The following is a 15,133-nucleotide window of genomic DNA, read 5'->3' as shown; positions in this document are numbered from 1 at the left end:
TATTATTATTATTATTATAAGACTTTGTGTGAACAGCCTACAATAAGCTATCTTAAAGCAAACACTCACTAAAAGAGAAGAGTGCATTTATTTCTATGGAGAATCCTAAACTTGCTTGGCAACTTAATTTGGAAACAAATGCATCATTTTCCTGTAGTTTGCATATCTTTGCGTACTAGACAGTGGTAGGCCTTAGCTATTTATAACATCACAAACTAGACGCCTATATCAAAATTACAGAGAACCTAGGCAGAGAACTAAAACTGATCCTGAAGTGATCTAGTCTGCCAAACAATATAAAATGTACTAATTTAAATAAATGTCATTAATAAGACTACTATAATAAGTGTTTTTTGTTTGTTTTTTTAAAGAAAAAGGTATGAACACAGTTTAAACGTACAGGGTGTCAAAAGAAAACTGAGGACTGCAGTAGAAACTGACAAGAGTCCAGCCTGTATGTCATAACTGCCAACACGGATAAGCCGATAATACTGCACTATGGTCATCAGTCAAGTCAAAGAATAAAGTTTCAGGAGGAGAGATGACTCCACTCAGGAAGGAACATGACACGTCACCCAGTGGATCCAATTTGATCTGAGATAAGTATCACCTCACCAAGAAGAGATTGATGTTCAAAGGTTCAGGCTGAGCCATTGACGAATGCAAACCACACAACCTCTGGTCTGCAATTATTATTTAAAAACAAACACACTTCTATTTAAAGACATTGTTTCCTTTATCTACATCCCGAAATAGCCGCTTCCAACAACAATGCTAAAAAGGCTTTGGAAATGCATGGGAGCAAGACACTCATATCTATGAACAGTTCCTACCACAGAACACACAAGTATGATTAGACAGGAGAAAAATAGAATTTTAAAGCTGAAAACCCAAAGACAAACAATATGGCAATCTGACACAGCAGTAGATGGCTCATTTATATTTGAATGCTTAATTAACAAAAAGCAACAATGGACGGAGAAATGCCAAATGGGAAGTCAGAATGAGTGGGACTTACTTCTGAACTGGAGTGGCTTTATTCTGTTTCCAGACCAGGTACACCGAATCAGCTAATTAAGCTGAGCTTTACAATGGTGCATTCAGGAATACCTAGGAAGACTGAGATATTAGCCACAGGCAGGGGCTTTCACAGATTCTGATACATCCTTCAAGTTCTTTTTGTTGTTGTTGCAACTGTTGTATAGTATCTCCTCTAACAATACCACATTAAAAAAAAAGGACTGCAGCCACGTTTCTACTTTCTGACACTCGAGGTGGCAGGTATCCACTGGGTGTAAGGTGAACTGAAGTCAACCATCTTATCATAAAAAGAAGAAGAAAAAAAAAAAAAAGATAGTGTGATGTAGTGAAGTCCAGTATCATGGAACCATTGTGGTGCAAAACAATCGCTAATGAACAGTCATATGAATAAAGTTGTTCATAAATTTGTTAAATTTGTCTGTAAATCTATAGAACTGTAATTTGTCCTTAAAGTTTTGCAATGTCATCTAAGTAGCACTGAGTGGCAATGTGGACTATATGACACAAAGTGGTTTCAATATTTTCATGGCAGGTTTCTTGCACAACGAGCACATAACAGATCATATGTACTCTTTGCTTCTGTTTGTTTCATTTATTTTTTTACAGACTGTTGACATCCATTTATAAGTAACTGAGCATGAATGAAAGGCTTGTGTGAGTTATAACAAGGACAGGTTTGTAGCTGCTTTTATCAGAGAGAATGTGCATGCACATGTCTGCTTTTTGCATAAATGGCATTCAACAGGCGTTTCTCTTCTGGGCAAACCAGTTATAGGTACAGATTCCAAAGAAGCGTGGGACACTAGTGTCAGCAGAGATAAAGGCTGTGAACGGGCCCCAGCCACCAAAAGTAACAGAGTGAATGTTTAGCTTTAATGTCTGCAAAATGTAGTGTAGAAACTAGGATTTGATCTAGCACTCAATACAGGCCATTTACATTTTATTTAAACTTGTTTAGCTCAAAGGAACTCCTGCCATTAAAGGAGAGCCATCAGCTGATACTTTGCACAGTTATTTAAACAGGTTCTCTTCAAGTCAAGCACAGACTTAGTCAAAGGTTTAATTAAAGTTTCCTCTCAAACCTTAAAGTAAACAGTGCAAGCCTCTAATTCTGCACCAGTGAAGCAGCTCTGAACTCTTGTTTTGTCTCTTTGTGGCTAGTAGGGCATGCAAGCACTTAACTTTTTAATCTAACAAATTTTGCTCCCCTTTTACGCAGTGTTAAAGCAAACTGCGAAAACTGGGCCTATCTTTGTATCTCAGGGTCAGAGTTCTCAGAATTCTACAGTGTGCAGCGTCGTTAAAGATTAACTTCTGCGTCAGCTGACTTCTCAGAAACACTGCTTATTTTAAAATCAAGGGGCGGGCTGTTGCTATGAGGAAGTAGAGCAACTTAACCAATACCATCTTTGCCAGGTCCTCAGGCTCATGTTTCAAAATTGCAAAAGAAACACTTGAGCAACTGAAATGGGTTTGACTTGAAACCAAAACTGTTTTCTGAAGTTTACTTTTGAATATCTCTGATGGGAGTTAAGGCAGACTGCCTTATCAGAGGCACTATAAAACAAAAACCTAATGAGCTGCAGACCAAAATCACTAGTTTTAAATGTCAAAGGGGGGTATATTGACTGATATCCAGAAGAGTTCTGCAGTCTGAGTAAAGACAGATTAGGCCCAACCATTTTATCTCTCTGCGTGGGTAGTTTCTGTGATGGTATGTGCAGACAAAGGTTTCTAAACCACTCCTCAAACTATCCCACGAAAGGAATTCAAGCTGATGTGTTTGAGTGAGCTTTTTCAGTTTACAGCTTCACTATTGTATCTGAACGTAACTAATGCAGCTGGAAAATTAAAAAGTTTAAGAAAAAAAACAGAAAAAGGTATATTGTGAGACTGTCACAGAATTCATCTTACAGCTTCCCTTTGCTGCTACTGACCACCTATCCCAGTGTATAAACCACAATGACTTTGAAATTTGCAAGCGCAACACCCATTTCAGCAACTGTTTCATTTTCAGTTCAATACAAAATCTTTGTTTTTACATTTGTCTAAATTACTGGTATTTTCAGAATTGGTTTGCCAATATGTAGTGACAGTGTGCTTCCCTCTTTTTGTGCACACCACTTTTGCTCTTTTATATCAGATCTTCCACTTCTTACCGCTGGAAAACAGCTTTAGTCCTTCAGAAGGAGAAATACACACACACACACACACACTCTCCCTCTTCCTAGTTACCAGTCTCAAGGTTGTTTAAAGATTGTGTGCTTCACACTGCAGAGCTTTCTTTTCTGCATACCCAGTCCATTCGGGTATTGCGCAAACTTCTCTATGAAATTACCTCAGCCTTAATTCCCTATTGTCTACCAGTCTGTTCTTCACAGTTAACTACAGGGGTAACCTGGGTGGTAGATAACATTAGCCACAGGAGAAGACTAGGGTAGGCCTGCTGTGGATCATCACCATGGCGAGACACTCTCCATTTCTTCCTGAGACCTGAGTGAGTGTTTGTTCTGTAACCCGAGACAACAGGAGGATCTGAACAAACATGGGTGAAGCCACGCATCAGGATTGCTTTCAACAAAACAGCAGCAGAACACCGTAGAAGTCAAGTGTACTTTAGAAACCTCCTGGATGGCAAAGACTTTAAAGATGTGTGCAGTTAAAAGACAAACTAGAATAAACTGCATCAACGCATGAAAATATACCCAGACATTAAAAATGCAAAGACCCAATCAAATGTGCCATATGTGATAAGTCACTAGTCTCTAGGTAGCTAAAAACACAGGAAGTAGACAATGTTATGTAATTTCAGGATGTTATGAACTCCTTTAGCCTAGTTTCACAATCTGCTTGTTGAATTCAGTTATTGTGCACCAGCTCTTTGCAGATAATTTGCTACAGATGCACCTAGAAGTGTGGATGCAGCTGAGCACTTAGTGTGAGGAAGGTGCTGCTGCAGCCTAAAATTTCTAGGAAATGGCAGCCATTGTGCTGCATTTGGGTTGTGGTGTGACTGTATAAAGGCTAACAAATGTGTAGGTGTCAACTTTACTGCACAGGCCTAAATAAGCAGCATTAGAACTAACGAGCATAGATTTAACCAACTTCCTGCTTTTGCGAATTTCCTTTTTAAGCAAAGAGTGTGAAAAGGCCAAACTATGTAAATTAAATATCTTTAATTGATCTGTACAGGGTTGTAGCTTACAGCTGGATCATAGACTGCTTTCTGTTCAAGCACATAGCCTCAGCCTCCCCCCACCCCCCCCAACTGTTCTTAGTCCTTGTTCAGCTTTTCAACAGATTCAAAATTTCCAGAATCCTTTTACAGTCAAAAGTCCATGTTGTTGGTCTTGTCTCCTAGTGCAGTTCCAGCATTTTCATAATCAGGAAGTACTGCCACACTCATGCAAATCCACCTCCTCCAGCACTCTCTTGACTTCAGATATCCTCAAAAGATTGTAGAAGATCTGAATGGATTTTGGAAACTGGAATCATGCAGGTTTCGCTTCCTAGTTTTGATCTGGGTCATTCTTACAAACCACTGCCACCAAAGCATTATACAACAAAATATAGTGAGTAAACAATCATTTAAAAAAGACTAGCAAAAAAGGAAAAAAAATGTCTTTTTCCTTTTTATTATGACATCTTTTAGCAAAAATAGACTTCTGAATTAAATAATGTATTTCTGAAACATTTTTTTCCTTTTGTCCATTCCACCTCCCGAAAGCGGTTTGAAAAGGTGTCCAATGGGGAAGGAAAAAAAAAGAAAAAAAGAAAAGGAAAAAAAAAGGTTGCTGCTCAGTGTCCACCAAATTCACCTGATCAACAGGGCCAGTGTTGCCCCAATACCAGCAAATCCAGCAAAGGCCATGAGTGTGTGCCTGACTATCGACTCAGGGTCTGCTACTCGAAAGAACTCCACAAAGCCATCCTGGAAAGGAAAAAGAAAGATGGGGTAAGAAAGAGGCAGATTATGTTCACTGGGCACAAAATACTTTCTGGGACAATAAAAGGAAGTTATGCAGTTATTTTCCCCCAATCATGTCACTACTCACCCATGCATTGTTTTTTACAATCCAGTCTCGCTGTTCAGACAGCAGGTATGCAGAAATCTCTTGGCTCACTAGCGCCACGTAGTTGTCCCTGCCCTTTTCCTTCAGGTGCTGAGAGACCACTGCCCCGAAGGCCATAAAGCTGACAATACGACCCCAGTTGGTCGTGTGGTCTCCAAAGAGGCTCTTCGCTACAGCACCGACAAATGACATATCCTCGTCTCTTTCATCCAATGACAATTTATTAATCATTCCTGCGAAAAGAAAATTAGACTAGATCAGAAAATCGAAGTCACTTATTTTAAGTCGAAGTTTAGTGAAATGTGTAAATTCTATTTTAGTATATTAGCAGTTTGGTCTCGGTTTAAAAATTGCAAGCTTGTGGTGACTTGAAGCAGTTAAAAGGCAGCCTGTGAGTGAAGCAGACAAACGCTCTGAAAGGTCTTTGTGCAAAATCCGCACAGACTGGTTTCAACTTACCGTTGTAAGCGTATCTGTGCTTTTCTAATACGTCCGCAACAACTCTTTTCATCGTCTTTAGTGCTTTGGTTTCTTTTCGTTGAGGCTGAGAAAGTCCAATAAAGTCACCCAAAAAACTGTGAATAAGGAGTTTCGTTTCTCTCTCCAGCTGCTCGTCGGATTCACTGTCCGAATGAAACTCCGGGGTGCTCGGCAACGAACCGTCTTCCTCCCGGTCCCGGATAGCTTTTGTTTTATACCCGTTTGTTGAGGTTACCTCGAGGTTGTCCGGCCGTTTGGGGGTACCATTGGACACAATCCCATTGCTAGAGTCTTTAGAGGAGCCTGTGGCGTTCTGCGGAGAGGAATTTCCCGATCCGTAGTGCATTGGTCCCTCCAAGACTCCATTTTGAGGAATAAGATATTCCATTAAGGTGCACTGGTTCCTTTTCAACATCATATAGTTGGCCATCTTGTTAACTTCAAACGAACACCAAACTGTTACACGAAAAATACTTCGACAAGAAAATCGGCGTTAGGCTATATTTGACAAAAAGCTAGCTTCTTGCCTAACGCTTCATCTCTGGCATTTTCTCTCGAGCGGAAGCAACGCACTGAAAACGGTTGAGTCCGCCTTTTATAGTCCTCACTGACGCACGACGTAGGCGTGGAAAAATTTCCAGTTTAAACCGTGTTAGGCATTGTCATAAACACTCCCAAAATTAATTCTAAAAATTTATAATAACAATACAACTGAAAACACGCACAGAGGTTATAATTAAAACTCTGTTGTTATGTCCTCATTATTAATTATTTTCCTACGCTTGGCAACATAACAACAAAAATAATAATAATGATAAAGCAAAGTAAAATATTTTAAACTCAAAGCAAAACACAATTTAATTTAACTAATAATAATAAAGTAGTTTAAGACTTTATGGTTAAAATATAATGTTAAAATTATAGTGTATTGGATTATCTTCTGACAGATGTGTTGCACTGTAGAGGGACATTCACCTAGGTAGGAAGTGACACCATTACACTCCTTTGATATCACTCCAACACTAATCTACCAATAAAGGAGTATAGGAAACCATCATCTTAAATCTCCGAGCTCCATAACGTGCCATTGATTTACAACAACCCTATCCTCACATAAGCAGAAGTGCATTTGATCTATGACAGAATGCCAATGTTGACACATTTCCTTAAGTTAAAGAACTGTCTTTGCTTTGCCAATGTCAAAATATATCCTAATTAGTAGCTTTCATCACCTTTCATGTTATATGCTGGTATAACAGAAACACCTAGAATTTTCCATCCTGGCTCGTCTCTCACACCTGCATGATTATGCCTCCCCCTAGTGTTAAATGTAAGCTTGCGCCTCCTATGCGTTTGTGTGTCTGAGAATGCTTCTTCCTTCTTCTGTTTTTTTTAAACCCAGAACATTCCGGGTTTTGCGCCTCATCCCAAGATTTCTTCTGTTGACCATGCAAGAAATCTTAGGATTTAATCAGCAGCTAATTCATCTGTTTAACATGTAACAAGGATGAACAACTGAACTCATAAAACAAAACCCCACAAAAGCACCTTATTAATGTAAAAGTTTATTTCAAATACTGACAAAAATCCTCTCACCTACTTCCACACAACTTAAACATTCCAAGTACCCTTGTACTTCTGAAGTCTTAAAATCATTCCTGTATTCTCCAGTCATCCTGTTTATCATGTAAACCCTTTTTTTTCTTGGAAGCAAGGGTGCATCTGATTTCCCTGCAGTCTTGGGCCAGGATGAAATATACTAATTATGCATTAAGAGAACACAAGAAAAAAAAATATTACTTGCAAAACAAGAAAACAGATAAGGTAAAAGCAGCACAAAAGTACTTCAGAGCACACAGCCTGTTAATTATTTTATACATTCTGGCACATATTTATCATAGCTGAACAAGAGACACCCTGTGTGTTGGGTATGAAACATACCCAGCTATTTCCTCTTGTTGCACTGCTCCTTGCAAAGCCAAACATCAAGTAGCATTCAAGAACATCTCTCCACTGTTGTTTCATAACATCACAGCATATTAACCTTTTCTTTATTTAACCTGGGCTTACTTCTTGAAGCAGAAATAATGTAGGCTTTTTAAACACAACACAATAGTCTGTTCTTATCAAAGTGACAAAGCAGCTCAGAATTTTAAGATCTGGCTAGACCACACATTTGTTCCAAACCAACGATGCATTTATACATACATTTTTTGGAATCTGCACTTAAGTTGAAGTTTAACATAGTTAACATGTAACCAGTTTTTGCCACAGGAGCTTTATGACTCTTGAAGTGAGATGCTTAAAGAGTCAGACTGGCAGAATCAAGAGGACAGATGTTCTTTACAGGGTATGCTCTCTTAGATTTGTCATTGACTGAATCAGCAGCATTTACACATATTTCCATTTGATACAGATTCACATAGCCTCTGCGATACAATAAGATACAGCAGAAGTAGTGTTAAACAGAAAGGAGAGAGGAACCATTGAATCAGAAATAGCTTGGGCTATGAAAGAGTGGAACGCAAGTGGGAAACAACAAAAATAATTTCCTGTTTAAGTCTATTTACAACAGCTGGAACAGAGAAAAGCAGTGCATTCATACACCACCACAACAACAAGCATATATGCACAAGTCAGTCCTCTTTCACCCACTGCAACTTTGACACATTTTAAAGTCTCATTGAAAAATAAGTGAGGTCGAGAACGTGATGGTGCATGCACCCTGTTACCTAGCCTACGTGGTGGAGTGTGCGTTTGTGAAGGTTCCCTGAAGCAGTAATTTACACTGATTCTCAGTGAGTGCCGGCATCCAGTTCAGATTCTTGACTGTGCGAAGGGCGCACATTCAAAGTATAGAGATTTAGCGATCGTTCCATTGACCTGTTTCAGAAGCTGAATCACGATAACAGGTGGGATTACCCCCTCACCATGTGTTATAAAATCTCTCTCTGCTTCGCAAGTGTTGGCGCTCCTGCAGATATGCCCTGTTCCACTTTAAGCCCGTGATGATGCGTTATAGAGCTGCACTTATCAGGTTGCCTGTCGTTTACCCTCTAACACCCCTGAGATCAAACATCCATATGAGTAGTGTGAGTTTTGGAGAGAATAAACTTCTACGACGTGCTGGTAGTAATGTAGGGCAATACTCCAGCTGAGATTTTAGTGAAGTAGTTGAACTTTTTTTAAACTAAGGTTAGTGTTTCATTATGTGAACTGCAGTGAAAGGAGGTCAGCTGTTAAGGGAACCACTATGACATACTGTTCATTCTTAAGTATTAAAACATTCTCTTACATGAAATTAGAAATCACTGTCAGAATTAGGTTTTTTTTCATAGTCAACCCTTAAATACTAAAAAAAATTTACTTTACATATGGCCTTGAAAGACACAAGTATGACTGCAACGACTCTGGGTACTTTTTGTCATCTCAATGAGACTTTTGTGGCTGGATACAAAACCTTTAGAAGTGCTTGCATCAGTGCTTCAAAAATAGCCAGAAAGATATGTGGAAGCCACATCACTCCTTACATCTCTAGCCAGATCAGTGTGGGCTCAAAGCTGCCTCATCACATTGCAATGTAAGCAGGATGATTGGATAGTAACAGTCACATTGAAAAGACAAGTGTATCCACAGTCTCTGGGCTTGCAATGTGGAATTCGGCTCAGTTGTTAAAGCAAAGAATATCCAAGCCAGAAATCCTAGGGTGTAATCCTTGATTTAGCACTACCATTTCTCTCAGGCATGCTAGCCGGTTTAGTCCTTAAAGCGCTAAGCTTATCACGAGTTACGTGCTTGTTTGAGTATTATTTACAGAAGCATATACACTATGCAGGGTGCTTCCCCCCCAACAAATCTTTTAGGCTCATAGTTAGCACATATCTTGATGCATCTCAACAGCAACCACACAAAGGCTGAGCTCATAGGCTGGCAGGGTTCCCAGCCTTTAAAAATAATACCAGGATATACTCAACTGGCTCCCACCCTGGGCAGCAAACAGGAGCGTGTGTACATGGATTGTCAGAATAGCATAAAGCAAAGCAAGTAAAGAAGTGTGACTGTGGACATTTCAGGACTTTAGGTGGTTGTTTTGATCACTTACTAAGCAGCTGCTCCACTCCTGTTACAAAAGCATGTTAATTTTTTTTTTTGTTTGTTTGTTACATATTACAAACATGCAGCCATGTTTTTTTTAAATGAGAGAAACAGGAGCAAAAGGTGTAGGAAATAAAAGCAACAGAAGCACACAGACAGAGAAAAAAGTGTTTCAAATCCCTGCCTGGATGAGCTGCAGCAGTTGTCGTCAGATTATATTTGACTGAAGTGACTGAAGGGGTGAGATGCAAGGAAACTTCCACTCATTTCCCAATAGGGTGTTAGTGAATGCCAAGTATCCCTTAAGCTGCCCCTCACAGATTTGGTAAGCAAGCAATTATTCACATATATCTTCCAAACCCTCCCGCTGAAGCTAGCTACCAGCATAGAAAGGGAAGATGAAGCTCAAAGAACACATTGTGATCATGGTTCCTAACTCCCGTACACACATTATTTTGGTGTCATTCAGGATGCAAAAATGAAAAAAAAAAAAAAAATACTATACAGAATACAAAGTGCATTAACTCATCCCATCCTACCCCTGCCCGATGACACACACACCTACTGTAATGCATCTTGGAACACTGAAAACCAAGATATAAGGGAGGCGGTAGCGCAGAGTGCACAGAGGGGGCAGAGCTGTGCGTTGTGGGAAGGCAGAGAAGGCTGTGACCTTGTGGGCCGCCTAAACCTCCGTCCCTCCCATCCCGCCCCACCCACATATAAGCAAATGGAGTTTTAACTTATACAACTCTGCCCGATATGTTAAAGCCAGTGGTGCATGGGGATGTAAAAGGAAGAGAGGGGAGTGGATGGACATATTGGGGACACAGGTGAAGTGGAGGAGGGATGCTTGCTGGGAATCCCGGGGGGGAAGGGGGGGAGGGTGCTTCTTGAATGACAAAGGCTAGCCAGCTAGCTTGCTGGTCACCAAGGAGGACTTCCTCTGGGGTAGATCTTGTGGCGTGGGAATGTGGTCACCAGTTACCAGATTCTTGTCAGGCCCTGCCACAGGAAGCTGTTTGTTCTTCATCTTGGCCTTGGCCATGTTGTAGTCACCCGAATCAAAGTACTTTTGCTGCGTGAAAAGAGAGAGCAGAGGTGCTACAAAGTTTAGCGACATGCTAAATACTGAGAACAGTGCTTACATATTTGTACAAAGGGTTATTGCTGATTGCACTAGTGCTATAGAAAACTTTCCAAATGTATTCCTGTGTAACAGATGGAGGAAAATTCATACTCATCTTTAGCAGCCTGAGTTTAACTACCATATTTTTTTAATGCTGAACACCACAATCATACCCATAAACCAGAACAGCTTTAAAAACCGGTTTTGTGTGTGCCTAATAAAATTTGAAACAATGCTAACTGAATGTAGCTTTAAGACCCAGCCGCATCATCTTCTACCTCCTTCCAAATTGCCTTTTATAAAATGAGGATACAGTCACCATATAAGCTGTAATCATTATAAAGCATGCTTTGCATTTCCTTCTTTAATATTGTTCCTTACTATAAATTTAACAGTGTTCAGTTTAACAGCTAAAGAGAACTAGAACCAGCACAATAACAAATATGTCGATAGTGCTCACACATCAGAGAAGATACCACAGTGGTAATGCTATTCTCTTTAATCAAATCATATGCTTATGTTTCAACATTTAAAAAATTTAAGTATGAGATTACCTACCTCCTCAGTCTCTGATAGTGTTTATTATCTTATGATAAAACGCTTTTCCCTCTGAATGTCTTGGCTACTCCTACTCCTACCCATGTTTCCCAGAATGACTTTCAACAACCTCTAGAGGTGGAAGCATATAGAGCATGTGCAGGTGGAGAGAGACATACAATTTTAAATCCGGGAAAAGTGAGATTGGAGTTAAAGTTTCCTTTGGGTGCTCTGTTCTGCAGTTCAAAATACAAATTAAAGTTACTCTGTCACACAAGCTGTACTGCACGTGCCATCAATCTAGCAGCTTTGTATTCCAGTCTATTGAGGATGGAGAAATTATTTTTCTCTTCGTTTCAATTAATTTACCCTTGTAGCACTGATGAATCAACAACTCAATGGTGGTTCTAGGTAGAGCCTTGATTCTTTGGTTTCTAAGGTGAGCATAAACTTTATCAGTTGGGTTTTTAGATCGCTGATATCTTTATTAAAAATTAAAGATATGTTCACTGCAATTACATTCAAATTGTTCGTTGTTCAATAATAGTAACAGCAGCTTGACCATACCAAAACAACAGCTATCCTTTTTCAATTTTACGTGGGGTGCAGGTGTTTAATGACTTGTTTTCTGAGAAGCTCTCATTAACGCACAGTCCTGTTTTTCCACTGCTGTTGCGGCTGCTGCTGTCTCTGATCGCATCATAGGCAAACTATAGTAACTCACTCCTTTTTGTAGTCTCTTCATCAGGAAGTCTGACCCACCGGGTCTCTGGCCCAGACCAGGATATTTGGCCTTCAGCTTCGCCTCTTCTGCTTTAACTGGGTTTGCATTTTTCTCTTGAGAGTCCTGTAGAGACAAAAAAAAGGTTTAACCCTCTTGTTTTGCAGAAAAACAGGGATCCTTTAAAATGTCGGTGGATGCAGCTTCAGAAAAGTTCACAACTAGAACAGCTGGTCATGTGATAGCCACTCACTTCTGGCCACCCTGCAATTCTACAACTTTTTCCACAAAGACTACAAGTTTACTGTGGAGCACAGGACCAGTACATTAAAAACACCTAAAAGTAATGCTGTGAAAGGGATTCAAAAGCATGACAGTGACTAGCGGAAACTTCATATACTCCATGATAGCATGAGTCACAGCATGACTGTCCTCCTCTTACAGTCTCTCATAACACCATAATGCCTGAGAGGAAACTTGGTACGACCAGGGACCTTAAGAATGAATGCTGAATGATTTTAGAAGCTTATGATAGTAACAAACAACTAAAGCTCTATTGGAAAGTTGTGTTGCTAAAGATCTTGTGACCAAAATATTGTTTATGCATATATTAAAAATAAAACTAGAATGTATAAAGCTGAAATCTCAAAATTACTATAAAACTAAACGCTGTAACAGAGTCCATTATTTATAGTAACTGAATTCTGCAACTTTCCATTTTTTAAACAAGACACAAAATCTATGCTATTAATTGCTAAATCCTATTGTGATCTTGTGCTCAACTGTGTTTCTGGTAATAGTAACTACTATGTTATGTAGTCATACATTTAGAGAAAATCTGAAAATTTGGGTCAAGAAATAACAACATGACCGGGCTGTCCAAACAATGCTAGGGTTAGATTGCTGAAGCCTACAGTGGGAATTCTGAAACAATGGAAGGGCTTATGCTGATGCCTCTGCCGAATACTAGTAAAACTAGTCAGACATTGCCATTCAAGTACCCGACAGGTAGATACTGAAGCTACTAATCTGGGGCACCACCCTGTGCACACAGCAGGAGTCAAGCGCTTGACTCCATGTTAAAACTATTTCAGAAAACAGGCTAGTGCAAGACTATAATGGACAAACTCCAAAGGGCATTTAGACATTCCTTATAAACACACCTCAAGTGAGCTGCACAGCATAGACCTACTTCCACTATAGAGACAAGATAGGGCACTCAGCCTATAAAGCTTGCTGGGGCAGGGATAAAATGTGACCCAGGACACAGAAGCCGATGAACAGATTCCCTTGGGGGGGTGGGGGTGGAGGAGGTGTTGCACAGAGTGTGCTGATTCACTTGGGTCCATGAAGAGAAATTTATGAGGTACTATATTTGGTTTTGATGCAGGGAAACTGCAGATTCCAACACAGTCTTTGTGTACACAGTGGAACTGGGGAATATTTAGTTACAGTATAACTAAATATTCCCCTCAGGAAGGACTGTCTTTTTTTGTTCACTTAAAGCAACAGACAGGGTTAAAAGTCCTGTTTATAAGGTTTGCTTAAACTACTGGAAAAGCTTAAATGCACAGGCTGTGTCGCCATACGAAGAGATGAAATATTAAAATAATATTTCCTTTTGTGGCATCAGCTTAATTCACACAGAATCTCAGTAACAAAAACTCATGATTCAAATTGAGTTATGACAATATCAACAGTCATAAAGCAACATCTGTCACTGCAATACAAACAATTTCTATTCCCTTCAACTTTATGATTAGTAGGGCATGAACAGTAATGCACGGTTATAAACAGAAATCAACAAGTTTGCCAAGCAAAGTCTGAATTTTTAACTTCCTACCTTGTAAAGGCTGGGCAACGTTTAGTTTCCACTTTTCATTAGTTTTCTCGTATTGAGTAACGCAATTTAGATATGTGAATAATAAAAACAAAGTTAAAAGTACTTAAAATGAGAAAACTAGACTTTACATTATAACCTTTGCTTTATAGTGTTAGGACTGAACATCTTTCTTGTAAAGATAATAGATACTGACATTAATGTTAGCATCCACCACGGGTGTTTATCTTGTTATTTCTGCCCCACTGTTGGTACAGTGTAAATAAACTTAACGAGTGTCAACACTAATCTAACAGATACTGACATAAGAATGTTTGGCAAACCCTCGATCCTAATAATGGACTACATGGCATCGCTGCTGTGCTTATGGCATAGTATGGAAATGCGGAAGCACTGCAGCTGGTTGTCACAGTCAGTGCAAGACCACCAGGAATCCAGAAACTGCTAGCCATTCAGGAAAGACAGTTTTCTATTCGACTTTAGCGCAGTTATCTTTACTTACTCAGTGTGCACTGAGTGAAATTACCCAGTCATGCCTTTATCTGGAGACCGCAGGCCACACATTTAGTGCGTAAACCCCCCCTCGGGTACAGACCAATGAGGCCTGAGCTGCTGTGGACTCGCCAGCCAATGACACCAAGCAAGGGACAAAACAAAGTGACACACAAGCAAGGTGCTTCTATGCTATGGCAGCTACAACTAAACCACTTCCATTATACAGAGCAGCTCATATCGGCTGTACGCATCTTCCAGGTCTTCCCCGGTGCATTGGTGCAGCGCTAAGCTTACTGCAAACACTTATGCTAACTGATGCTAGCCACTGCTTAGTTAGCATGCTCTGAGGTTAGCTAACAACATCAAGATAGCAGGCAGAAACCCACCTGTTTTTCGTCCTCGTAGTCCACCTGAGTATCCGAGTCCAGGTTTTCTGACGACATTTTGTGAGTGTGGAGGACACGCAGGTGTCTCGTCGGTTGCTGGACCAACTCAAAGAGATGATTATTCAAGGTACCGTTTTGTGTACCTGTACTGGATCTAATCCTGCTTTTCTGAACACGACTGCTCTCCAACAAAAATGGCGTAACGACATATGACATCACCGTTAGGGCCGGCGTTTCCCTTGTAACTAACAAATACAGTAACCAATAGAAGTGGAGTAATATCCCACACGAAGCCAATAAGATTACGTTGAATGTGTCCCGGCTGTGATTGACAAC

At 40.0% G+C, this 15,133-nt stretch overlaps 2 protein-coding genes across 2 annotated transcripts; both read right to left on the bottom strand.

Annotated features, from left to right (window-relative positions):
• Window positions 1-4,202: 4,202 nt before the first annotated feature.
• Window positions 4,203-6,177, bottom strand: mcl1b (MCL1 apoptosis regulator, BCL2 family member b). Its single transcript, XM_085472120.1, has 3 exons — window positions 5,574-6,177; window positions 5,097-5,347; window positions 4,203-4,972 (listed from the first exon to the last, which is right to left on the bottom strand). Exons 1-3 carry the CDS (start codon window positions 6,022-6,024, stop codon window positions 4,856-4,858), a joined length of 819 nt encoding a protein of 272 aa, XP_085328246.1. The 5' UTR covers window positions 6,025-6,177; the 3' UTR covers window positions 4,203-4,855.
• A 962-nt stretch (window positions 6,178-7,139) lies between these two features.
• On the bottom strand, window positions 7,140-15,129 carry ensab (endosulfine alpha b). The gene is made up of 3 exons (XM_085472119.1): window positions 14,798-15,129; window positions 12,080-12,202; window positions 7,140-10,767 (listed from the first exon to the last, which is right to left on the bottom strand). The coding sequence occupies exons 1-3, from the start codon at window positions 15,011-15,013 to the stop codon at window positions 10,597-10,599; spliced, it is 510 nt and encodes a 169-aa protein (XP_085328245.1). The 5' UTR covers window positions 15,014-15,129; the 3' UTR covers window positions 7,140-10,596.
• Between the last annotated feature and the right edge of the window lie 4 nt (window positions 15,130-15,133).

This window comes from Copadichromis virginalis, linkage group LG11, assembly GCF_057382275.1.
Source record: "Copadichromis virginalis isolate Kocher_CV1m ecotype Utaka linkage group LG11, C_Virginalis_male_GT1.1, whole genome shotgun sequence".
In the NCBI taxonomy this organism is placed as follows: Eukaryota; Metazoa; Chordata; class Actinopteri; order Cichliformes; family Cichlidae; genus Copadichromis; species Copadichromis virginalis.
Note: the sequence above shows the minus strand (reverse complement) of the source record. Positions and strands in the feature narration are given on the sequence as shown.